The 27,814-nt window shown below is 34.3% G+C and overlaps 1 protein-coding gene across 5 annotated transcripts in view; it reads right to left on the reverse strand.

Annotated features, from left to right (window-relative positions):
* The window catches only part of STXBP5 (syntaxin binding protein 5), a 184,231-nt gene that overhangs the window by 55,302 nt on the left and 101,115 nt on the right, over nt 1–27,814 (reverse strand). For all 5 annotated transcript variants that reach the window (XM_021693538.2, XM_021693537.2, XM_021693536.2 and 2 more), the window contains exons 10-18: nt 21,097–21,251; nt 19,857–19,929; nt 16,612–16,759; nt 16,331–16,398; nt 16,018–16,058; nt 14,937–15,157; nt 14,002–14,180; nt 8,172–8,297; nt 6,343–6,494 (exon numbers count right to left, since the gene is read on the reverse strand). In XM_021693538.2, the coding sequence (XP_021549213.1) occupies nt 6,343–6,494; nt 8,172–8,297; nt 14,002–14,180; nt 14,937–15,157; nt 16,018–16,058; nt 16,331–16,398; nt 16,612–16,759; nt 19,857–19,929; nt 21,097–21,251 (1,163 nt within the window). The remainder of the gene's footprint in view (nt 1–6,342; nt 6,495–8,171; nt 8,298–14,001; nt 14,181–14,936; nt 15,158–16,017; nt 16,059–16,330; nt 16,399–16,611; nt 16,760–19,856; nt 19,930–21,096; nt 21,252–27,814) is intronic.

The following is a 27,814-nucleotide window of genomic DNA, read 5'->3' on the forward strand; positions in this document are numbered from 1 at the left end:
CCATTAATCTTGAGATAGGAAATAGGAGCACTTTGATACTAAAATACCTCAAAATAATACAGATAGTCATTAGTTAAGCAAAAAGAAAACTTCTAAGAGGTAATTTACTATTCTTCAAGGACATTAGACAGAAAGTAGGACTTTGTTTAAAATCAGTAATTTGAGAGTATATGACAGACTTACTGGATTTCTCTTGAGGGAAAATAAATACCTGGTAGTAAATTTGGTGATTTTTACATCACAGAAACTCTCAACTCACACCTCAAAGTGGTTTCTGCTATGTCTCAAATACCTTCCTTGAATATTTTTAAATAATTAATATTTTCTGCCTCCACATTTACAGTATTTAAAATATTGTACATTACTTACCTTGGAGGACTATACTTCTTAAAAACTATACCACTTATTTTTAAAGAGCTCTAAAGAAATACTTCCTTTTCACAGATTTATATGAATTACATAAAACTAATCTATCTTACAGGATGACCTAGATTCTTAGGAGAAACCATAGCAAGGTATTTTATGCTGTAGACAATTAAATGCAAAATTACAAAAAAAAAAAAAAAAAAGACATGGCAATATGCAGAGTAAACAATTAGCACAGATATTAAGTTGCTTGGTGACTGGAATGAAAAGAATTCCTGCAAATTCTTAAAAATTACAAACAAACACACAGCAGGAATTTGGGATAGCTGGGCCACAGACAGAGGGACTCCCTATTTAGGCCTCAGAAGAAGTTAGCTATAATGTTGACATATATGCACATATGACCAGTATCGACTTTTCCAATCCTTTGGTAAAAGACATGATGTCACAGTCCAGTCACTAAGAAAGCTTTTACAATAACATTTTCAGAGAACATAGAGTACTGAATTGGATTTATAAGAAGGGTTTTCCATTTTGATTTATATATTATTTTTCTTCACTAGGAAGTTTTCGAATGACAACCAGTAATTTTTTTTTTCTTTTTAACACTTATTAAACTAATGGTTCTGGAGAAAAAAAAACCCCAAAACACTAGTTTTTATACCTCAAAGACGATGGGTGGAATTTTAGGTATGCATTTTCTCTTTGACAAAATACTTGTTTACATAAATGAACTCCTTCTTGATAGAACACTAAAATAGCAGGTCTTTATTTATTTATTTTTTTTAAAAGATTTTATTTACTTATTTGACAGAGAGAGACACAGTGAGAGAGGGAACACAAGCAGGGGGAGTGGGAGAGGGAGAAGCAGGCTTCCCGCTGAGCAGGGAGCCCGATGCGGGGCTCGATCCCAGGACCCTGGGATCATGACCTGAGCCGAAGGCAGACGCTTAACGACTGAGCCACCCAGGCGCCCCTAAAATAGCAGGTCTTTAAACAGTAGTGATATACAGAAACAACCTAAGTATCCATCAATGGATGCATGGCTAAAGAAAATGTGGAGTATATAATAATGTGTGTGTGTGTGTGTGGGTGTGTGTGTATATATATTTATATACATATATGTGTATATACACACACACAAACATATATACATACATATATACATTCAAACACACAATTAAATATATTCAGCCATAAAATATTTCAATTTTGCCATTTGTGACAACATGGATGGACATTACGTTAAATAGAATAAGTCAGACAGAGAAAGACAATTACTGTATGATTTCACTTGTATGATATAATGGAATCTAAACCTGCCCCCCCTGAAAAAAAACCCCAAAACAAACAAAAAAAACCAAGCTCACAGATACAGAGAACAAACTGGTGATTGCCATAGCAGGGTGTGGAGGGTGGGAAAAATAGGTAAAAGGGGTCAAGGGTACAAACTTCCAGTTACAGAATAAATAAGAGATGTAATGTACAGCATAACTATAGTTAAGATGGTGTATTAGATATGTGAAAGCTGCTAAGAGTAGATCTTAAAAGTTCTCATTACAAGGAAAAAAAATTTTTGTAACTATGTAAGATGAGGACTGTTAGACCTACTGTGGTGATCATTTTGCAAAGCATACAAATATCAACTCAGTATTTGAAACTAATATAATGATTATTTATGCCAATTATACCTCAATAATAAATACTAGTGATAGTATACGCAAGTACTACAGTGAGCCTAGTACCGAATAAAAATAATCAATTTTGAAATTTTAAGCCTTCCATTTGGCTCAGGGTAAAAGTCAAATCCAACCCTACACGAGTGATTGATGTATATCATCCTATGGTTTATACTATGTGGCTATGGTATATGGTTTATGATTTCTAGCTACAAATATCTTTTTGGGTCTTTGCCATCAAACGTAGTAGTTACCCCTTTACGGATAAAAAGCATACCTTCTTTTTCACATGTTTAAGTAGGAAGCTTAATTTACTATTTAAAATGTTCAACAAAGCATAATCATATGTTATTCAACATAATATAACTACTGAGGTACATTACATCAAAGTTCATGTTAGGCTACAAATTGACCCACTGGATACCATGGTTTAATTCAAGGGTTGGCAAACCTGATCGGTTTTGAGGCCAGCTAAGCAAATAAACCATGATGCTGTTCTAATTAAACTGTACTGGCAAAACCCAGCAGTGGGCCAGTTTTGGCTCAGGGCCAGCCGTTTGCTGACTCCTGGTTTAATCAGTCTTGCAATTGTCAAAATGACTAGGTCACTTCCATCTGCCTAGTTCATAAAAGATATACATGGAATTCTTTATTAAGTATCTGATTAACTTCAGGAAACATGTCAACAGGCTGCTATGAGCCATCAATGTAGTTATGAGATTAAAAAAGTAACACCAGTTTTGGTACAATTTACTTTCAGTGGACTCCTGCTGACTTCAATTGATGGCTCTATTTTCAGTATGCATACAAGGCATTTCAATATGCACACAAATCATTCCAGAATTTTGACTGATTTGTACATCAAATTTACTGATTTGACCTTTATCAACTTGGGTACTGTTTATAAATTCTCTTGATATGTTTTATTACTTTATCACTTTTTATTACCAAGGTCTGCCTTATACATAATATAGCTTAGATTTTCATTTCTCTTAATTATTTTTCATAATTTCCAGAAAGAGAAATCATTCCTCTTAATGGAGGGTTGAGAAACAAAGTTATTTAGTCTATATTCTGTTTTTCAACTATCATTTCAAATGATCCTTAGAGTCCTAATCCTTCTTTAATTATATTTTCACTGAAACCAAACATTTTGCTATCCCATTTTTTGAAGACCAGCCTATATTCAACACAGTACTTAATGATTTATGCACACTTATGCACCCTTGATTATATCCCTCATTTCTTATATAGTGTGTTTTGTTTCTTATAATACACACAAACACACAGAAATATCAACTAGTATTACTGGGCTCAATAGCTATTTCTATTTTTCTATTCTACTGAATATATTGAAGACTTGAAATTAATTGCAATTGTATAGCCCAAATCTTCATTTTTAGAGCCACTTCTCTGTAATTTTAGAAAATATCTTTCCTAAAGTCATGCACAGCTTTGTCCCTCTAATTTCCTTCTTCATAATTATCAACTTCCAAGACTAAGTTAAGTTTCTTTTCATGGGTGTATCACTCTCACATCATTAAGAAGATCTTATTTGGGGTTTAGAATTATATTCAGAATAGAAATTTCCCTTTTGTGTCCTTCACGGAGTGAAAAAGTGGTCAGCAAAACAAGACACATATTATCATGTTTCACTTTTGTTATAATTAAGACTTTCAGCAAGCAGATATGCAGGTAGTTGAAATACTTTATCACTAGTTGTCCCAGTAACAGTCTCATAATTTTTATTATGAAAACACTGTACACATTTTAGTTATGGGTTCAACTGTATTTTAATACAGCTGTAAAACACAAACAGTAATGTTTATAATTTCATGAGTAACACCTCACTCTTTATGAAAACATATTAGAATCTACTAGTAGTAAAAACATTTCTCCAAGCTAATCTTTAAAAAAGATAAGAATTTGGTGGTATTTGGGCTACATTTCCAAAACATATTATAAAATACACACTTCTGCAAGAATATCCTTTTTATCAATGCAATTAAAGAATTTTAGTACCAATTATTTTATATTTAATTTTATTTGAAACATAATTATATTTTAGAATTAAGGCACAAATATTCCCAAAATGTTAAAGCGCATTTAAAAATAACTTTCTTTTAATTTTTATTTAAGACACAATCAAATATTGTTACAAGTGAGCATAATATCTTAAACTGATAAAGGAAAACTCAAACAGTTCTCCTCTGCCTAAAAATCTAACTCTTCAATACAAAATAAAGCAAATAATAATATAAATAATATTATGAGATTTACTACAGGATAGAGAATGCAATAAAATTTAAGAAAAAAATATTTTTGAAATCACATGGTAAAATTGGTCTCTATCCTAAGCACAGGTATTTAATTTCTAGCAATTTTATGAAACTATTATGTATCAAGGAAAGAGAAATTAATTTTTGGAGCAATGAAGTTTTTACACAGGTTTGTGGTAAAATTGCTAAAAGTACTTGTCTCCTCTTTCGTGACAATGTTTTAACTGTCTAACACTAAATATTAGTTTCCTTTGCTTTATAAAGAAAGTGGATTGGGACACAAATATTTCAATAGCTGTTTTCATATACACAGGATGATTAATTTAGGAATGAGTATGCCATTTTAGATATATAATGTTTTAATAAGCTCTTTTAAAAATAAATGAGAAAGGGGCGCCTGGGTGGCTCAGTTGGTTAAACGACTGCCTTTGGCTCAGGTCATGATCTCAGGGTCCTGGGATCGAGCCCCGCATTGGGCTCCCTGCTCCGCAGGAAGCCTGCTTCTCCCTCTCCCACTCCCCCTGCTTGTGTTCCCTCTCTCGCTGGCTCTCTGTCAAATAAATAAAATAAGTAAATAAATGAGAAAAAATGATTTTACAGACAACAAACATGCCATGACTTTACTGACATGGAATAACTTACTTAAAGAAGAACGGAGTTTTTTCACAGATTCAGAATATAAGCTAGAAAGGCCACACATGCAAGAAGTCACAGTCAGCATGCCTTAGTGAAGCAATGAAAAGCGAAGGGAAAAAAAGGAGACAAAGGTACTAGAATGGTATAGTTGGGATAATTTCTGAAGATAAAACATGACAAAATGATCACACACAAAAACAAAAATGGAGAAGAAAATTCAAGCATCAAGCCAAAGTGACAGTAAGGTCTATATGCCACCACCTTTTTTTTTTCTTCTCTCATAAATTGTGATACAGGTAATATTAGCTAATTATGCCATGAGAGCAAATGAGAAATGAATCTCAGAGAGAATTTAAGATCAGAGAGACTGAGTTATAAGTATAGATCAGAGCTTCCCAGTGTTTCACCGCACACTGGCGTTCTGCAAATGGGCTGAGTCTGCCCAAGATAGGGTTCCCCTCAATCCCTCAATCCCTGGTCCAGCTGAACAAGTCCTGAGGAGACTGGAGCCTGCAGGCCAATAACTGCTGCAGGCCTCACTAATACACCCCTATGTACCAGAGATCCAATGCCATGAGGTTTTTTTAAAAAAAAAAAGGTGAGGCGTACTGGTAGACCACCAACTAGACATATTAAAACATTTAAAATTAAGACTAACTGGATGCCCGGGTGGCTCAGTCAGTTAAGTGTCTGCCTTCGGCTCAGGTCATGATCCCGGTGTCCTGGGATGGAGCCCAATATCTGGGCTCCCTGCTCAGTGGGGAGTCTGCTTCTCCCTCCCCCCCTTTGCCCCTCCCCGCCATGTTCTCTCTCAAATAAATAAAATCTTTTTAAAAAATTAAAAAATAATATAAAATTAAGACTAATTACCTAGCAAACATAAAAGAATGCTATAAAGAAAATTCTTAATGGATCTGGGTTTGCATTGAATCAAGGCTATCTAAAAACACTGTATTTTCTTAGAGTTCAAATTCACTTTTGCATTTACATTTTTTTCTCACATGGGAAATGATCCCTTTAAATAACATAGCTGGAACAACGAATTTTTGGTCTTACAATACCAAACAATAAAAGGGGCAAAACTTTGAAATTAACTTTTATTCCATAAAAATGAGATAAATTTTCATCCCATTATAATTTAGCTGAAGAAACTTGCCACTGTGGTTCTTTCCCAATGTTAATTAAAATCCTAGGATATTAAAAACAAAAGCAAAATCTAATAACAACACAAAACAAAGAAGGCTCAAATCTTTTACTAGTTTTGACAGTTTACATATATAGACTAAGTCAGACAAGCTATTTATCTAACTGAAGTATTTATATTCACAGAAGTAACTCAGTATTTATAGAAATCCTAAAACTCAGGATTGTTTTCTTTATACCTCCTGAAGGTTGTCGAGATTTACGAGGAGACCGGGGTTCTCTCCGATAAGGATCATTGGAGCCATATAATTCAATAGTGCCCAGGTTGAGGAGTACTGCTTTCTGGAGGTAGTCTACCATTGCAATGCCATTACAATTGCCAAAAACTACCCTGGGAATAGGAAAAGAGCACACATTTTAGCACAAATATGTAATTATAAGGAAATGTAGTCTATAAGGCTGAAAAGAAGGAGGATGGGTTTTCAGAAAATTCCTCTTTGCAACTAAAGACTGTCAGAGACATGGAAATACAGGTTACATATGCCTTCTCATGGAACTACGCAGATCTTCTGCAGACATTAATGATTAAAAATCGGTATCATTAAAAAAATGTTGGCATAGGAAGTGAAACTTGATCACAGACATAATTCTCCATCTTAGGAAATGTGACGTCTATTTTTCTGACTTAAGGGCATTTCAAGCAGCTCAGGGGAAGACATTCTCTTCCACTAGGGAAGTGGGGGATTATATCTCTGGGAAAATTTTGGTAATCTATACAGTCAAGAATAAAAAGTAGAAAGCATAAATCTTGGAGGTCTCCCTCTGGAGTACTCCAAATACCTTCCCAATTATGAGTCAGGAACTACAAACCAAGCAACTATGAATAAAGGGATTTGACTCTTTTAAGATGTCTTAAGCCAGAAGATGAAAACTGAAATGTACAGAAGGACTCTGTAAGTAATACAAACAGGCCAGATAAGGACTTTAGATAACCCTTCTAAAGAGGGAAAGTTTCAATTCCATTCATGCTGACCACTGCCAAGCAGCATTGGAGACAATGGGCCAGGTAATCAGATTTTTCAGTTAAAGTTCTAAATATGGATTTCACATTAAATAATCTTGGCAGCTAGTTCAAATATTAAAAACATACAAGGAGGGGCTAAATAAAATGTTAACTGTGAGTCCATGAACCTGTGATCAACTGATTTGCAACTTCCTTTGAAATTTCCTACTGGTTCTTTTTCTTATTCCCTCTTTCCTTATGGTTGTGGGCAGTGAAATATTAAAAGAGAGAAGGTTTGTGTTCTTACATTGTGGGGCAGCAAAAGAAAGACATTGAGAGATGACGATCTCAGGCTATAGCCAGTCTTAGCTGGGAATACAACTATAAGAGATAGAGTGAGTGGTTACAGCTCCAGGAGGAAGAAGAAAGATGAATGAGTCCCTAGGGCTAGCATAAAAGAAGAAGACAGTGACCCACAACCAATAAATAGCCCTGGGACTAAATAGTGCATGATTCTCTTATACCACAATGCTGATATTTAAAACAAACAAAAATACTTTGTAAATCTACCAAATTATAATAAAAAAGTATGTATAATACTCAATACTTAAAGGTATGAATTGATGATACAACTGTAGTATAAATACTTTACCAAACTATTACTATGCCTTTATAATTTATACAAGTGAATTTTGGAAGTAGAAAGAAGAAATTATATAGCTCTGGTTCAACATTTACAGAATTAGCTTAGAATAAAGTCTTCTGAGTTGATGCTGTGAGACCTCCATTATACTGAGCATTAATAAGGAAATCATTTCTGAGAGTATATCCAGGAGAGGACATACTGACTTTAAACCTTTAACTCAATTCATTGGGAAGCACTATAAGTGTATCCAGAGTAAATTATTCGGAACAGAATTATTTTCCAAATAAACACTAATTCTGATCTGAAGTTAAAGATATACAACTTTTTAACATGCTGTAATAAAGATCATCCTATTTTTAAAAATAAAAAAATGTGCGGAATACTATGAACAGACTGAGAAACACATAAATTTTACTTACAATCCATATGAAGAATTGACTGCCAAGCTGGTTATTTGTTGTGGTGGTTCTCCACCCACCCATACCAACTGAATAACTAGTTCTGTCTGATAACCTGGAGACTGCTTAAGTGGTGAATTTTTAACTCTGTAATAAAGGAAAACATATTACCTTTTAACCCATCTTCATGTATCTTATTAACTTATGTAATTATAAAGTCATGCATAAATAACTATGCACAAAGTAACTTTATATATGAAATTGTATTAAATATACAAAAATGAAAACTGAATCCTGTTCTCTACAGGCATTTAATCTAGCTGGAGACAAAACATGTACATAAATAACAAAAATAAGAAATCACATATAAGTTCCCATTATAAATTGGGGGGTTGGAAGTGGGAAGGGAGAAAAAGAGGATGGACAGGAAGGGGAGGGAGGAATGGAAAGAAGAATGAAGAGAACGAGAAGCCCAAGAATTAAGAAGAGGAAGAAAAAAATCAAGTTAGAAAAAAAAATGCAAGTTAGAAAAGTAGACGTAAATATATGGTGTAAGAACATGAAAAGTGGCCCAAAACATAATGAGTTAAAAAAAATATGAGAAATTTATTTTTGGGTGCATGACACTTTCACTATTAAAAAAATGTACTCTTTGAATTGATAGTAATTTTGATTATAGACTCTTTCCCCAATAATTGCTGAATAGGTGCTCAAAATACATTGCTTTTGCAAACATATGCAAACAAAAAGTAGGAAACCCATAATCAAGGATTAACAAGTGTGTAAGTTTGCTCACAGTGGAGGCAAGTGTAGTAACAGTGAGAAATCAATATAACAAGATAGGCATAGGTCAGACTTTAGAGGGTCTTCAAGGCCTGGCTGCAAAGGTCTGATGTTGGTAGAAAGAACTGAGGGCTTTTGAAAAACTACAGCAAAGTTTAAGTCCTGGCTCTGCCATTTTCCAGGTGTCTTCTTGTCTAAAAAAGTGGCACTATTACTACCTAATCACAGTATGAGTGCCTATGAAAGAGCTCTCAATGGTCAATTTACACAAAATATATTTTCATTATTTTAAGGAATTAAAAGCCAATTAAGGTTTATAAGAAATACTTTGGAAAGATTAATTTGGTGGAGGTTTGCAAGATGAAGTAGAATAGGAGAACAATTAAGAAGTGCCTGTAATTATGTAAAACAATAAGAAAAAGGTAGATTTGAAACACATTATGAAGTAAGAATCAAAAATGCTTCTAAACTTCATGAAGGCACAAACCTTGCAGTTACTTTTAACACTCCAGTACAGAGAAGGTACTCAATATTTGAATGAATGAGTGAGCTGAAGGGTCATTAGAGGAAGATCAGGGAGAAAAATTAGACAGTCATTCTAAGTTAAGAAGAGAAAGAGAGAGAAAGAAAGAGAAAGAAAAAGATAAAGAGAGAGAAAGAGAGAAAGATAAAAAAAGAAAAAAGAAAATTGTCAGGATGAAGAGCTAGTTTTGCAGGAATATGTGGTTTTCAAGTGAACTACTCAGCAAAAAGATAAATGTATTCCCAAACTCACTTTATTGAGTAAATTCATACAAATTTTTTATTAGTTAAACTTGTTATGTACATATTAGGGGGAGTGAGGGAGGGGCTTATAAGAATGTGAGACTTTCTAAGGAATACAACCACTTATTTTTTTAAAAGATTTATTTATTAATTTTTTTATTTATTTGACAGAGAGAAAGAAAGAGAGTGTGTGCACCAGCGCAAGGGAGCGCACAGCGGGGGCAGAGGCAGAGGATGAGGGAGAAGCAGGCTCCCCACTGAGCAGCGAGCCTGACCTGAGCCAAAGGCAGGCACTTAACCGACTGAGCCACCCAGGCACCCTGGAATACAGCCACTTAGATACAACACCTGTAATACTTGTATCAGGAAACTTTAAGTGGATTTGGAAGATAAAATTTTCCTTTTTTAATTTATTAATTAAATCAATTAAAATTAAGGGGCACCTGGGTGGCTCAGTCGGTTAAGCGGCTGCCTTCAGCTCAGGTCATGTTCTCAGGGTCCTGGGATCGAGCCCACATTGGGCTCCCTGCTCTGCGGGAAGCCTGCTTCTCCCTCTCCCACTCCCCTGCTTGTGTTCCCTCTCTCACTGTGTCTCTGTCAAATAAATAAATAAAATCCTTAAAAAAAAAATCAATTAAAATTAAAGTGAGTAGTGTATTTGTGTGTGTGACTACTTTTACTATTAAAAAAATTTTACTTTGACTTTAAGGTAAAAACATTTTTGATTGCTCAGACTCTTTCTCTAATAATCGCTCTTGTAAAACTTATGCAAAGCCCGCTTACTTCAATAATTCTTAAGGCTCTGCTCTGGGGTGATAGTGTCATGAAAGAAGGATAGCAGGAAGACTACTCAATGTTAAATCTCCTGACACCAAACTCAGAAGTATGGATGCTTTTGAGTCATTTAGTTGGTACTTCTAGTGAGGAAGACCATGACACCTGACCAAATGTGTTGTCCAAATTTTAGGGTAAACATTAGGGTACTCCAAATACAAACTGAGTTACAGTCATTTCATGCAAAGTCTGAAAGGCAGCACACTCAGAACTGTATGTTGGCTGAGCAGAAGTTCTGTTTTTTCCTCAGGGAAATACCACTAATCAATGGCAGCTGTCCATCTCAAGAGACAGAAATGAAGACTGAGTGTTCTTCTGAAAAGAAGAGTCTGAATGTGTTATTTTCTCCTTACATGAATTAGGTAAGGTTCAAAGAAATGTCCACCTTCTTTTGGCATATTTAACATGCACATTAGACTAGAGCAGGAACAAGCATTCAAGGAAAATATTAGAAGTGCGTATATGGACAAATTTAAAACTTCAGTGATGAAGACACACAGAACTCATGGGGGGCGCCTGGGTGGCTCATTTGGTTAAACGGCTGCCTTCAGGCTCAGGTCATGATCTCAGGGTTCTGGGGATCCAGTTCTGCATCTAGCTCCCTGCTCAGCAGGGAGTCTGCTTCTCCCTTTCCCTCTGCCACTCGCCCTGCTTGTGCTCTCTTGTTTTCTCTATCAAATAAATAAATAAAATTAAAAACAAAAAAAGAACTCATGGAATTCTTAATTTACTTAGTAAGAAGAAACAAAAAAAAAGTTCTTAAGCAAAAATAAGCCAGCCAAGCCTGCTGCATAATCCCCAATTGGTAAAAAACTAGAAACTGGATCAAGAAATGACAGGATAGGTTAAAAATGCAAAATGGGGGATGGGTGGGCGTAATGTTTTATGTGTACAATGTTTATATGCAAATTATTTTAATGTTTTTAGTAAATGTAAATTAAGGTTTTACTTTTTAAAGGGGCTGAACCTTTATAAAAAGCTTCATAATTTAATAAAAACAAACAAAAAAACTCTGTAATTTGTACAAATGCATTTTTAAACATATGTTTGGAGGCTTTACAGTTTCAAAATGTTTGTCTGTTTGGACAAATAAACTGCAAAAGCCCAATTAAGATACTTAAAAACATAAAACTTTACTGGTAAAAAGAATAAATCACATAGCTGCTTTTAAAATGTTTCTTCAAAGGAATAATTACATATGAAAGCATTCTGTATAAAAAAACCCTCAGTACTAGTTATTTTAATATCAATTTGGTTATATTTCTGACATTTAAAAATTGGTTTTGGGGACTGTGGACTAAAACAATGTGAAGTTAATAAATAACTGTATTTACCAGAAAACTATTAAGAAGGAAAAAAATGAGGTATAACTCAAATTGTCTGTGATTAAAAAGTCACTGGTGAATATATCGATTTTAGACAAAAAAATCTCAAAACTTTGCCACCGAAGATACATCACTAAAATAAACGTCAAACACAAACTGTTCTTCATAGGCTATAAGACGTAAATTTAACAAAAGGCCGGAGAAAAATACACATTAAAATAAAAAAAAATCAGAAGAGCATTAATGAAATTTTACAAATTTAAGCTTAAAGCAAAGTAGTACTGAATAAGTAACAGAAGGGAAGAAGGCAGAATTCTGTATTTTCAAGTTTAATTCTAGCTAAACATGTGCCAGAACTGTTGCAAACAGAGGGGTGTGTATGTATGTACATGAGAGAGACAAAATAAAACATTGAGACCTTTCTGAGGAATGTAGTTGCTTAATCTCAATACTTACATTTTTTATTTTTTTATTTTTTAAGATTTTATTTATTTATTTGAGACAGAGAGAATGAGAGACAGAGAGCATGAGAGGGAGGAGGGTCAGAGGGAGAAGCAGAATCCCTGCCGAGCAGGGAGCCCGATGAGGGACTCGATCCCGGGACTCCAGGATCATGACCTGAGCCGAAGGCAGTCGCTTAACCAACTGAGCCACCCAGGCGCCCCAATACTTACATTTTTTAGATCAGATCAGAATTTCTCACTGTTGGTACCAGTGGCATTCTGACCTGGGAAGTTCTTTGTTGTGGGGCACTGTTCTGTGCACTTGAGCATCATCCCTGGCCCCTATGCACGAGATACCAGTAGCACCCTATTCCTACTGTTGCGACAACTAATAACGTCTCCAGATATTGCCAAATAAATAGGGAGGAGCAAAATCATCCCTGTTTGAGAAATACTAATATAGAACATACAACCTCAAATTTATATAAACATATAAAGGTTTATTTTCTAAAAAGTCTACACTTTTTGGGGTGCCTGGGTGGTTCAGTCGTTTAAGCAGCTGCCTTCAGCTAAGGTCCTGGTCCTGGGGTCCTGGGATCAAGCCCCGTGTCAGGCTCCCTGCTCAGGATCCCTTCTTTGATCTTTGTTATTTCTTCCTCTGCCTCTCCCCTTCCTCAACTGGTGCTCCTCACACTCTAATAAATAAATAAAAATCTTCAAAAACATAAAGTCTATATTTTTTAAATGATTATGATATAAAAAAATCTGCCGTATCTTTGGGGGTGATTGCCATGCAATTTTAGTTACACAGGCATTCTCCACAGCAATCCTTTAATTATTCACCAAGAGAAGTGACTCTAGCAGATCTAAAACAAAACCAGGACAAACCCTGGTTCTTCTAACAAATGCAAATTTTCTCTCACCAGGCCTCCCTACCTTGAACCTACTAATCTGGCTTTTGCTCAACTCTTGTATTGAATTTCTTTGACATTTTCGATAACCACGTTTCCAGTCATTACCCTAATTGACTTCTCTGTAAATGTAATTAATCACAGCCTTCATAAAATTTTTCAGTGATCTTAGCTCTTTCCTCACTGTTTCATTTCTCTGCCATATTTAAGGCTCATACCCATTAAAAAAAATCTAACAACTCAGTAATATAAGTTAGATAGAAAAAAAGGAAAAGAAAGCTATATCCAATTTATTCCTGTATAAAAGCAAACTGTATTCAAATCTGGAATGCTACGATAAAGGCATTTAAATAATGATACTGCTGTGCTAGAGAAGATTCAGAAAGATGAGAAAATGATTAAAAAAATGACTGAATCTCTAGAGACCAAAAAACCAGAATTTTCAGAGTGGTAGAGAGCAGTCTACATATACATTTGATCTACATCTGAATCCAGACTAGAAAATATCCATGGATTTGGAAGATTGAGCTACATATACAGAAAAGATCCATGCTTTTCTACCAGTATGTTTAAAGATCAAATCTTAGCACTTTAAAGATAAAAATCACGAATTCAATAATACTCCTCTTGATGCCACAGAAAAATGAGTTAGATTAACCACAGCAAAAGAGAGAAAGAAATGATCTTATGTCATTTTTCTCTATCACAGGAAAATATTACTGTAAAAAGCTTATAATTTATCTATATTAAAAAATAATTTCCAAAATACCTGTATTTTTTAATAACTTACTTTAAACAAGGGACATTATCACGAAGCCCATCAGATGAACTGCTACTGGTAGAAGGATGAGACTGAGGAGGAATGGGCTGAGGAGTGGCGCCCCCAACTGGTGTTGGCAAAGGCGGTGCCTGTTCGCCCTCTGGGGATTCCACATCATTTATCTCATATAACAATCGAACTTCAAGCATCTGTTGTAAAAGAAAGACAGTTCACCTACTTTTAATAATTATTCATTTTATACAGTTTATACAATACACCCACATATGCTTCAGTGGGAACATTTTTACTATTTTTTTAAAGAAACACTTTTCTTTTTTTTTTTTTAAAGATTTTTATTTACTTATTCAACAGAGAGAGAGAGAGATAGAGAGAGAGCCAAGTATGCACAAGCAGGGAGAGGGGCAGAGAGAGAGGGAGAAGCAGGCTCCCCGCGGAACAGGGAGCCTTATGCGGGGCTCCATCCCAGAACCCTGGGATCATGACCTGAGCCTAAGGCAGATGCTTAACTGACTGAGCCACCCAGGCGCCCTGGGAACAACATTTTTAAAGGTAAAAACGTAACAAGATTTCTAAAGGTAAAGATTTAGCAAAGAAAAAACATGTTTCTGACTCAGCTTTTTAAAAATGATTGTGTGTATGTATGCGAGAACACACACATACAATGATTTTAGAATTTACAGCATTCCTATTAATACCAAATTAGAGTATGCTTATATTCATATTAACTTTCCTTAAATGAAATATATAGTATATATAAGGATTTAAATTTAAATGCTCACTAAAAAGATATGGAAAAGTATGCTATTTTCCACAAAAGATAGATGGCAATGTAAACACTTGTGTTCTTAAAAATTCTAGATAAAACTGACTCCAGATAATCTAAATAATTCAAAAATTTTAAAATGTCAGACATCTGACACTGAAAATAATTAAGAGACTATTACCGGAATAACTTCTGTAATCACTTCTTGTTTGCTGAATCTATAAATAATAACATGAGCTGAAACTCCAGCTATGCACAGCATTCTACTTTCTGGACACCAGGAGATGATCTGAATGGCATACGGATCTTCATCTACGATGTCTGTGTTTGGCCTGTCATCTTTATTTCTTGACTTTTCAAATACTTTAGATGTCTTTAGTTTATATAATACTTGTAGAGTTACTAGAAAAAAACATAATATATGTTAGATACTTTAGTACAAATAGAACAAATATAAAATAATATGTAATCAGACATATTATCTAAGGAAAACAGCCTATATTTATTAGAACCATGTTTTTATTTCCAGGTCTGCATTTCTCTATTACACTTTTAGATAATGCAATCACTGTACCTATTGACCAAAAAAATTGTATTCATTAAAAAAAAGAAAACACGCATCATGATGATGAATTTGGTTAACCTGAAAAAAATGATGAAAAGATTTTGTAAAAAAAAGTATAAATATAATGAAAATAATAAAGAACATATTTGCTTTCTGAAAGATTTTCTACTTATTTTCTCTATAAAAGGTACTACTACTATCTCACACTTTTACGTGATGAAACACAAAATATCCTGAGTTAACTGGATTCTCACTGCGTACTATGTATGTTTTGCAAGCCATGACAATTCAAAGCATCTTTCCTTTTTTGCTCTTGTGTAGCCACCATATGTATATTCCACAAAGACAGCACAAATTACTGTTAGCTTAGAATCAGGAATTAAAATTATTCTACAAATTTCTGTTGATTTGAAATATATTCCCTCTCTTATCTCTGAGTTAAAGAGAAAGTTTGAGGAAATTTTGAACAAAGGATTTGATTACTTCTATTGAGAATCATTCTTAATTTACTAGTTAATATCCTTAAAAATATCTTACATCTATTAGAAATTCTCAAACTCATGGACTTGATAAATCATGTATTAAATTTATAGCCTTCAAATTTTGAATTGAATGTTGGTTACACAATTATTATAAAACAGGTTGTATAGAAGAAATGATTGTATAACATGTAACAAATAATATTCAAAATACTTACTTGCAGAAGCATCCCAGAACTTAACTGACCCATCAGCATGCCTATGAAAAGCAAATGAGTTAAAATTGTGAAGAAAAAAAAGAAAAAAATCATCACACTTTTTTCTTTCTTTGAAGTATACTGTTATTTGAAAAGATAGCAACCAAATGAAGAAAGGTAAAATTCAGGGTAAGTTGGCAGGTTCTAGACAATAACATTTCTTAATACATTATAGCATAAAGGAAAGCACCACTTGCCCAATTAATTAATGTTCATGTAGTCTTAATTATATTGAGCTATTAGTGATTTAGTGGCAAAACAGGATCTTACTTACCCTGTAATAATTATTTCTGGGTAACTTTGAACACCCAAGCCCCAATTACCTCCATTAATGGGCCATTCCTATAAAAAAAGATTATTGTATAAAGCAAATTCCAAGCATACCATACATCTCCATATATATTTCTATGACAACAGTAAACGACATATTTTGCTTCCAAAAAGGACTTCCTATATATTTTCTCTAAAAAAGGTTTCAATGTTATCAAATAGTCCAAGGTGATAAATATAAAACACTGAAATGTAACATTAGATACTAAAACTCATGTTCAATACCTTTTTGCTGTAACCTTGCCGTTTCTGTCTAGCTCCAACAGAATAAAGTGCAGGAATAAGGTCCACAGGACAATCAGCAAAATATTCGCAACATGTAACAGGGGATTCATGTATACTCAAAGGATAGGGATTTTCAAATATAGGATATCTTTAACAACAGGAAAAGAAAAATATTAATTTAACAAAATTAACACAACAATGAAAACTTTAAAAAAATATTTACAGTTTTGGAATGAAAACAATTTTTTTAATTTTTTTTAATTTAAAGATAACATCCTCTGAAGGTCCATATAACATATTATCTGAATTTATATTGTAACTTTAGAGATACAATGTTCTTCTCCATATTTTTAGAAATTACATACATTTTACCATAGAGATTTAATAGATTTACGTCATGCAAATATGTAAAAAAAAAAAAAATGGCATCTTTTATAATGCAAGTTGCTCAGGTAGAACAGTAAACAGAAAAGCTGCAGTTAGAACTATGTACCATGTGGCACACACTGGACTGAATGCTTTATATGTACATTTCCCTTATTTACTTCTTGTACCAAACTTATGATGTGGACATTTTACTGAAGAACAGACACTTAGAGTAATGTGCTACAGACATGTCAGCTAGCAAGGAGAAGCAGAATTTAAACTGTGCTCCTAACCATTAAGGTGTAAGGTTCTCAATTAACAGATGCCTCATCTTTATGTCAGCAGAGCTAATACAAATTTTCAGTTCTCCTTTTTTCTCCATCAATGTGATGCCTAGTACAATATTTAATCTAGAGATGTTCTCTTGTTTCAGTGATAACCTAAATAAAGTTCTACCTTAAAAGGTTTCTATATATAAAATTATTTCATTAAATAAAGCAAAAAATGTTTTCAAAAATCTTAAAGTAAAATCCTAACTAAATATACAATGGTATTTCTTTTCTGGTTTGAATTCCTTGAGAATGGTTACTTAAAAATATCAGGAAAACCAGAATATGTCTTAAAAATTCTAAAAAGTTCGGAGTGGCTCACCTGCAAAAATTAGATGTATTTATCAGTCTACTACTGACAATAATTTAAAAATTAGAGAAGAATAATTTTGGAAAAGTCCTTTCTAGATTTCAAAATGAACCGAACTGTCATTACTCATTCCTCAACCACACATAAAACAGAAAAAAACCTCAAACAAAAACATGAATTAAAAAAATGGCAGGTAACTTTTTTTCTCTTTATAAACATACTTTATAATCCTTAAGCTCAATGATCCTACTATTATTATACATTTACCTGATCCATTTGCTATTTTTATTTAAAATGCCTAGTCACAGGTTATTTGCACAGTATTTTCTTTAACTTAAATATATTTTGGTACAGGCCACACATAAAAATCTCACATACTATTTGAAAACTTAGCTAAGGGAAAAAAATAAAATCTATTAAGAATAAGTTATTCTAGGGGCACCTACGTGATGCAGTCGGTTAATCATCCGACTCCTAGTTTTGGCTCATCATGAGCTCAGGGTCTTGAGAGACAGCCCTGCACTGGGCTCTGCCCTCAGCATGGAGTTGACTTAGGGCTGTCTCTCCCTCTCCTTCTGCACACCCCCCACCCTTGCATTGTCTCCCTCTCTCTCAAATAGAGTCTAAAAAATAAATTGATAATAAAAAAATAAATGACAGTCCTAGAATAACTTATTCTTTTTTAAAAAAGATTTATTTATTTGAGAGAGAGGGAGAAGCAGATTCCCCACTAAGCAGGGAGCCCGATGCAGGGCTTGATCCCAGGACCCCAAGATCATGACCTTAGCTGAAGGCAGATGTTTAACCAACTGAGCTACCCAGGCGCCCCTAGGACTGTCATTTAGAAATAATAAATTCCTTTGATCCACTATGGTCTTATAATTTTTAACAAGGAAAAAAATACCCACCTGATAATTATAGGTAGCACACACTAAGTTGATGTAAATCTAGGAATGCCTTAAAGTAAGGTAAATAATACTGTTCACTTATACTTCAGGGTTTCCCAATCCTGGTACTATTCACATTTTGGATCAGATAACTCTTTATTATGAGGGACTCTCCTGTGCAGCACTGTTGATGTTTAGCAGCACCTCTGTGCTCTACGACTAGATGCCAATAGCATGAAAAAAAGATGTTTACACAGATATTGTCAAGTATTTCGGGGGGGGTGGGGTGGTAAAATTGCCCCTAATTGAGAAACACTGAATACTGAATGGGTAAACTCAATTAAATATTTAATGATTATCTCTCAGGAGATACAAATAAATAATGCAATGTCCTTTCATTCAAAGAAGTTATAAGTAAACATACTCTCATCTATGTTAGAAAGAGCAGAATATGGCAAATACCACAAAAAGTTGCAAAGGAGCTATGGTGGCAATTTACAGATCGGTGTGTGTGTGTGTGTGTGTTGCAAAGGAGCTATGGTGGCAATTTACAGATCAGGGTGTGCGTGTGTGTGTGTGTGTGTGTGTGTGTGTGTGTAGTTAAGAGAGAGGGGGAAGCGGAAATGAGGGCTGACTTTGAAAGCTATATGGAGTTTTGACAGCAGTGAAGCAAGTGACGTTTGCAGCTGTTGGGAGCCATATAAGAAAAGGCACTGAAGTATGATCACAATTCAGTTTTTCTAGGGAATAAGGCACCTATAGGAAGGTAGTGAGAAATCAGGTTGGAAAGGTATCCTAAGTTACTACTGTGTAGAGTAGCAGGCTGAGAAGGTGCTCTCAAATCAAACAACAGTAAAGACTGTAGTGGTTTAAAGAGGAGAATAACAGGGTGCCCGGTTTGCTCCGTCAGCAGAGTCTGAGATTCTTAAAAGAGGACAGTGACAAGCTTGGTGCTGCATGTAAAATTCCTCTGACAATGGTATTCATGAGAGTGCCACAGAGAGCGCATGGGGGTGGGGAGACCACAGAGCTTCTCTGGAGGTAAACTGTGATGGGATCAATTTTGGACATATTTTGTGTGCCCCCAGTGTGTCCAAGTATTAGGTTGAATCATATGAAATTTCAGAAATTCATAAATTTTGACTTAAAAAATGGAAATTCTATATGAGCAACATACTAGATCTGGTAAGTCTGGCATGTAATTAAGAAATGTGTGTCTGGAACTGTAAAAAGAGGTCAAGATTATGAATATAAATGTAGCGTTTTCAAACAAAAGAAATAGCCAACCCTATACTAAAAAGAGTCTTTTTCACTACATGCTAAAATAATCTCTCACCAAATTTTATTTCTTACCCATTTTGTGCAAGGTCTATAAGTACTAAATCCTTTTCCAGAAGAACCACCACGGCATATGGTTCCTGAAAATCTGGAATAGGAAAACAATGCATGAACAATAGTTTTAAATATGCAAGAAGACAGCAAATTAGATAATAAACATTTGCTTGTTTTTTTTTAAATTTTATTTTGTTCCATTCTCTCAAGTATGTAACATTCTGATCTTGTACTTAATGTAATTTAAGACTATTTTGTTTTAAATGAGATAAATCTATATAATAGACACAATTATTTCAGTTTTGTAAAGATGAGTAAGACAAGAAGTTCACAAAACTTCTTTGGTATTGCAAAATCCAAGGCAGGGCACGGGCAACAAACCCAAAATTTAAATTGGAACACCCATAGGAACAATTCTTACTACTGGATCTCACAGGAACTCGAGTACTACTATACTACTAAAATCTCTTTCTTAGGTATTTTATATGCACCTGTTTTAACTATAAAATGCATTACAGCTTTACATTTCAATTAGCTTCAAATGAAGTAAAACAGATCCAGATTTAAATTCCTCTTGAAAGAATATATGCTAGTTGTGATGGTTAACTTTATGTCAGCTCGTCTTTGCTTTGGTGTCCAGTTGTTCATCTAAACACCAATCCAGATGTTGCTGTGAAGGTATTCTTTAGATGTGCTTAACATTTAAATCAGTAGACTCTGAGTAAAGCAGATTATCAGATATAATGTGGGTGGGCTTCATTCAAACAGCTGAAGGCGTAAAGAGCAAAGACAGGTTCTAAAAAAGAAGGAATTCTGCCTCAAGAAAACAACTCTTCCCTGAATTTTCAGTCTGCCATCTTGCTCAATGAATTTGACTTATTAGCTTCCACAATTGTATGAACCAATTCCTTAAAATAAATTCATTCTCTCTTTCTCGCTCTCTATACCGTATTGGTTCTGTTTCTCTGGAGAACCTTGATTAATATACTATGTTCTATAGAATTCTAAAATGTTTCTTAATGTCCACAGTTTTGCTTATCCTTAAGTGGCACTAAAGACTACTAAGTCATACTAAACAGATAAAGCTTATTAAACAAAATTAACTTCTGAGATAAAACTTGCAAAAGTCAGGAAGACAGCATCTCTCCCCCAGAAGAATTATAGCATACGAGGATAAGGAAACTACTTAGAAAACCTATAGGTCTTTGTTTTGAATAACAGATATCTATAGAGAATGAGTTTTAAATGCAAAGCTTATTACCATTTGGGTATGGTGTTTCACACAGCGTTAGAAAATCAACAATTGAATAGTCCATTTCCAGCACAGCAGTACTTTTCCCATGCATAACTGTTAAGCAGGGTCTTCTTCCTACAGTATCATAGGACAAACCTCCTGATAAAATAATAAAAGGTTCCCTGAAAATAAAATACATAGGCAGGATTATAAATAGCACAGTGGAGACTATTTTCTTGCTGTACTGTACATTTTTTATTTAGTGAAATAATAAATTCTAACATTTTAATGCATGATTTAATTGAATACTCATATGTGGATTTTTTTAAATTGCATAGGTAAGACCCAAGTGAATTCATGAAAATTAACCTACAATAAGAATGAACATTGACCACATTTGACTCTCTCATACCTCCCCTTGGTGCTTAAAATTTTTTCCTTTATCCTCTTTATACAATTGTCAAAAAATTCTCGCTGGGTTTCTACTGGTCAAGTCTCCTAAATGTACTGCCTGTATTTCCATCCTAATAACCAGGCCTTCTCAACAGAAGGTCTAAGAGAGAATGTTAATGGCCTGAGGCATCCAGTTTGTAACAAATTAACTTCTCATTGATGTATCAGTAATGTACTAGCTATAAATCACCCTTGAGAAAACAGTCACTCAAAATCATTTTCTGTAGGGCTTCTGGAATTTTGGCTGGTATGCTCTCCAACCACAGCTCCCATGTACATCTACCAGCTGCTAGCTTACCACTTCTGATTACCTCCACAACTCTTGTCTTCCTATTAGCCATTACTTAATGATTTATCTAGACCCACTTTTTAAAACTGCGTGTCTTAAATATGCAAAATAAAAAATATCTTTTCATATATTTTGGCCTGTATTTATCTTTGTCTTGATTTTTCATGTTTTTTGCCCATGTTTTCATTAGATTAGTAATCCTTTTCTAATTGTTTGGTAAGAGTTTGTTGCATTCTAAGGAATTAGCTTTTGATCTGCTATGTGTCTCACTTTTTTGGTGGGGAAGTTGTTTCTGGTACATTAAACAGATGATTTTAAAAGTTTGATATAAGATTTTCTTACATCTCTTCATTTATGATTTTTTAGGTAGTTTCTGAATGCTTACTCTAAGGTCAATAGATCCACCTTCCTCCTCTTCACATCTGGTATAAGTAGTATGTAATAATATGTAATTGTTAAAAACACTAGTTCTTATTTACTTACTTACTATTTTTTAAAAAATGCTAGCTCTAATATTTAACTTGAAGCCTGTTTGTCTACTGTTATATGACTGTGAATAATAAGACAATTAGATTAAAGCAATATTTTGTTACTTAAAAAAAATTCTTGTTCTGGAACTAAGCTGCCTGAGTTTAAATTAAATTTCAGCTCTGGTTTTCCTTTCTGTGTGATATTGAAAAAGCTGCTTAACCTCTCTGTGCCTAGCTTTTGCATCCATAAAATGGAGACCAAGTGGTATGTATCTATACTCAGACAATTACTGAATTAATGTACACAAAACACTGGGGTCGATGTCTGGCACACAATACACCTTTGGTAAGATTTACCTATTATTATTATTATCATCAAATTACCATTATTATCCATTATGAAAGTTTCCCTTCTTTTGCATATTGTTTTTTAATACTTAAACATTTTATTTATTTTAATATATAAAATAACTTGTGTGTGTATAGTATTTTATTTAAAACTATACTCTCATGTATCCCTGTTTTATTTTTTTTTCATAGAATTTATCATTAAAACTTATTTATTTTGCTCATTGTTTTTCCCATGAAAATGTAAGCTCCTTGAGGGCAAGGAGATTTGTTCATTTTGTTCACTGCTGTATCTAAAACTTAGTGAATTAACAGAATTAATATGTAAATGAATTAACAGAGATGTACGTTACACTAACCACTCTCTAGCTTATTATCATCTAGATTTTTCGCCACTAAACTGATTTGGTTAATCTTATTTTTCCACCTAAGTGATAGTAATCAAGGTTAAACTTCCCAAACAGAACTATACCAATACATTGTTTCAACCTCTTTGCATAGTGTTATTATTATGACTGCAATTAGGAAAGCATATTTAATTTTCTTTCCTTTTTTTTCCACATATAATGAATAAATAGGATACATTTCCTGTCTTGTGTACTTTGAAATATAGCATACGATTGAATATAAAATACTGGAAAGAAGGATGAAGAATCCAACTTCATCTTTTACAGATGGGAGGTCCAGGCCGTGTATTTTATAAATAATATTTCAAAAATAGTCTGATAAATGTTTTTACATATAGCCAACTTAAAAAAAAAAAAAAAGTATTGTTAATATAAGAAGTAGGAACAGGGAAATCCTGAGCTACATTGTAGAATAAAATTTCCATGGAAATACCAGGTAGGTTTGCCAGGTAAGTCACCAGTTCATTAGATAAATTGTTAATATGATATTTAATAACACCATGTCAACTAGGTAGGTGTATCCAAAAGGCAACTAAGTGTGTATTCAGTGGCCTTGTAAGTTGCCTACACTTCTAAACTTAGGAGAGAAAAAATGTATGATGAAAAAAATAAGGATAAAAATATAAGAATAAAAAAATATGAGTAAGAAACAGTTTCAAAGAAATATCAAGGTAATATTCTTTCATAAGTTCCCCAAATCTAGCAATAAATGCATATATATACATATGCATATATATGTATATATTTAAATACATATTTTTTTTTTCCTTTTTATCTTATGTGTTGTTTTTTAAAAAATAATCTAAGTTTGCCAGGCAGGAATCACCTGACTTATGAACACCCAACAGGTTATATTTTTTTCTTTATAAAGAACCAAACTTTGAAGAATAAATATTAATGAGATGAATATTTTACAAGAAAGTAGTCATAAATGCAATGATAAAACAAATATTTTAATACTAGATAGTGAAAATTATATAAATTGTTTTGTTGGCATTAAGAATTATATAAAAAATTCTAGAAATCTAGATTATTTCTAGATAGCATATGAATTATGGAGGTGGAGAATCTTATTGTTTTTAAACACAAGGTTAGCTTTTTTGATGTTATAATAAGGACTTGAGGAAAGATAATTTTTATCCTATAACTTAAAGTAGAATTTCAGTAGAATTTCTTTTAATGATATTGAGTGCTCCTCAAGACTGTCATTTTGTGAAGATATCTGCATTAGAAAGGTGTCTGGACATTTTATTTAATAATTTATTTAATAATTTAATCATTCACATTCATTCATTCACTCATTTATTCATTCATTCATTTGAGCAAGTACCATGCATGTGTGCATGCAGGGGCAGGCAGAGGGAGAGGAAAAGAGAATCTTAAGCAGGTTCCATGCTGGGCGTAGAGCTTGACATGGGGCTAGATCTCATTACCTTGAGATCATGACCCGAGCTGAAATCAAGAGTCAGATGCTTAACCTGAGCCACCCACATGCTCCTGGACCTTTCATAATCTGATTGAAATTTTTAAGAGGCTGGCCACTTTTAAGTAATTCCTTTGTCTTTTTTTTTCTTTTAAAGATTTTATTTATTTATTTGAGAGAGAGAGAGAAAGAACGCACAAGCATGAGCAGGGTGAGGGTCAGAGGGAGAAGCAGACTCCCTGCTGAGCAGGCAGCCCAATGTGGGGCTCGATCTTGGGACTTCGGAATCATGACCTGAGCAGAAGGCAGCCTCTTAACCGACTGAGCCACCCAGGCACCCCATTCCTTTGTCTTCTGACTAACCTCCCCAGGCTGGCCTTGATAAATGACTTGGCTCAAGTTGTGTTTCATATGAAGCACTCTTCAGTTAAAGGAGGCACTTCTACCCAAAAAGCCATTTTTATAACCAATTTGCTCAACTCAGTTCTGCAACATTACCCATTCATTCAAATTTATTTTGAGCACCTGTATTCCTGAGAATAAAACAGTGCTCTCATGTCTAGTCTACATGAATAAGCACATTGAGACAAGTGTTACAAAGAGAATAAAACGTGGAGTGGTAGGCTGACTGTGAGGGAGGCGATGGAGCAGTTACTGTTTTTTTTTTTTTTTTTAAAGATTTTTATTTATTTATTCATGAGAGACAGAGAGAGAGAGAGAGAAGCAGGCTCCCAAGGAGCAGGGAGCCCGATGCGGGACTCGATCCCAGGACCCTGGGATCATGACCTGAGCTGAAGGCAGATGCTTAACCATCTGAGCCACCCAGGCGCCCCTGGAGCAGTTACTGTTAAGAGTGGTCAGAAAAGATCCCTGAAGTAATGACGGATGAGCTGGCCAGAATGATGAGGAGCCAGCCACTCAAAGAGCTTGGGGTTGGGGAGAAAGGGATGTACATTCTAGGCAGTAGGAATAACGAGTGCAAAGGCCCTAAGTCAGGAATGAGTTTGGTTTATCTCAGGAACTAAATGGTCAGTGGGGCCACAACACAGTGAGTAAAGTAATATAGGATAAGAGATGACACAACTCCAAATCTTGTAAAATGCATTCTGTTTCCTCTGTTAGGATCTCAAGAACCTGTGTCCTCCATTTCAGCCCCATGATGACTTTAGTTCTGACCCTAATAACCTGCAGCTGATATTATTATAATAGCATTTGCACACATTGTTTACTGCCTGAGATATACTAATCCTCATTTTCTGTTTGACTTTAAAATTTTAAAACTCAGTCCAATTATTATCTCCTCAGAAAAACCTTCCCTGATCCATCCACCCTGATTGTGCTGGTTCCCTTTCTGTGTTCCTTGCATCCTGTGCCTACTTCTTCTCAGGATTTACCACACTGAATTGCCATTATGTTTATCTAGTTTCCCTTTGTATTGTTAGCTCCTTTAGGAAACAAGAGTGTATAATTTATCTCTGCATTCCCAGGCCCTAGCTAGGTATCCCAAAAAGTGTTTATCAAATACATATTTAAATACCACTAAACCTACTGCTCAGATGGTCACTAATACCAGGACTTACAATCAGAAATGCTGTAGGATTTGGTAATATTTGGCCAGATTTGGTAATAAACACTGTCTAAAGAAGTTTGAAATTTAACTGTTGTGCTATTCTGATACTCTTTCTGAATAATTAGTACTGCCACCTGTATTTTTCAGTACTTCTATGTATTTTTAAAATTGGAATTTAAGCTTCAAATTCTCATATGTCATTAATTTAATTACTAACCTTATCAAATTCTCCAACTTTTTACAAATGGAGAAATGCCATTCTATTTCAAAGGAAACACTTAACTATATATTTGGTGAGCAGAATTATACCTTAGCTCTTGAAAGCTAACAAATATCTTCTCTTTACCACTCTAACCCCAGTGCTCAGCTTTTTTGGGGGATGGTGAGGAGCAGAGGGAGCGTAGAGAGGGAATCTTAAGCAGGCTCCACGCCCAGCACCAACACGGGGGCTCAGTCTCATGACCCCTGAGATCATGACCTGAGCTGAAATCATGAGTCAGCTGTTTAACCAACTGAGCCACCAAGACGCCCCATTCCAGTGCTTAGCTTTTTATTGAATGAACAATTTTTTATGAGACCCTACATCAAATTTCTATGATTCTCAGTTCAAATTCCAAATGTAAATTATGATTATCTACATTCGAATGGTCTAACAGAAATCTATGCAACTATTATCTCATATTTGGTGTCAAATTGCTTACTTTTCACATAAAAGTTAAAAGCTAAGTTTTTTGAGCTATCAAATCAAAATGGAATAAAAAACAAATCAAAACAAAATAGAATAATCAAAATCAAGGGTTTGAAAAAACAAATTTTTTAAGGGCTGAAAAGCAAAAAAGAAAATTTAACATATAGGGAGATGAATTAAAAGCACTCTTCTAATCATGTAATGCTATAGTTTCAAACAATGCTTCTCAAGCTGTGATCAAAAACTATTTAAAAAATTTTTCACTTCTTTGAAAATCTGTGTTTTGTAAGAAAAACAACTAAATGTGTGCACAGATGTTGTGGTAATGTCAAATGATATTCAAGTTTCCATACTCTTACTTTTGATTTCTGTATGTATTTTGTCTCAGAGAGTTAGCAGACTGGAACCATTCATGCACCATACTTTGAGTAGCACTAGTAGTAGAAAACAAAAAGTTGAGCCTTCTAAGGATACTGCTTTGACCTACCCTACCATCATCAGGGAGAAATGTGAGGATGTCGTTGAAGACCTCACTGCAAGGCCCTACACTCCTTCACACTCTGAAGTTAAATCAGAAGCCATGTAATTCTTTAACTGGGCATGTTTGAGTAGAGAGGCGGATTCCCAAAACAACTATTTGATAAGAGAACTATTGCTTAGTATCAAAAAGTTTTCACCAGGGACCTTTTTGAGCAAACAGGAAAATAACAGGATAGCATAAGAATAAGTCATTATGATAATGAACTGAATACAGAGAAGCACAATGGGTCATAACCCAAGCTTTGGAAGAAGACATCTATGTTCAGATCCTAGCTCTATTACTTTGTACTTATGAGAAGTGAACAACTTACTTTAATTATCTGAGCCTCAGTTTTCTCTTCTGTAATATACACCTCATAGAATTATTGTAAAGATTAAGTGACATTACATATACACTGCTTATTAGAGTGCCTGGTACAAAATACATTCTCAGGAAGTGACTATTACTTTACCAGCATCATGATGATGATATTCCAGTGTCCTTCTAGTTCAGATCTGTACCTTTGCCTATTTTAAGAGGGCTCTCTGAGAACCAGAGTAGCCATCTCCAGACTTTG

The sequence above is a fragment of the Neomonachus schauinslandi genome, chromosome 8 (genome assembly GCF_002201575.2).
Source record: "Neomonachus schauinslandi chromosome 8, ASM220157v2, whole genome shotgun sequence".
NCBI lineage: Eukaryota > Metazoa > Chordata > Mammalia > Carnivora > Phocidae > Neomonachus > Neomonachus schauinslandi.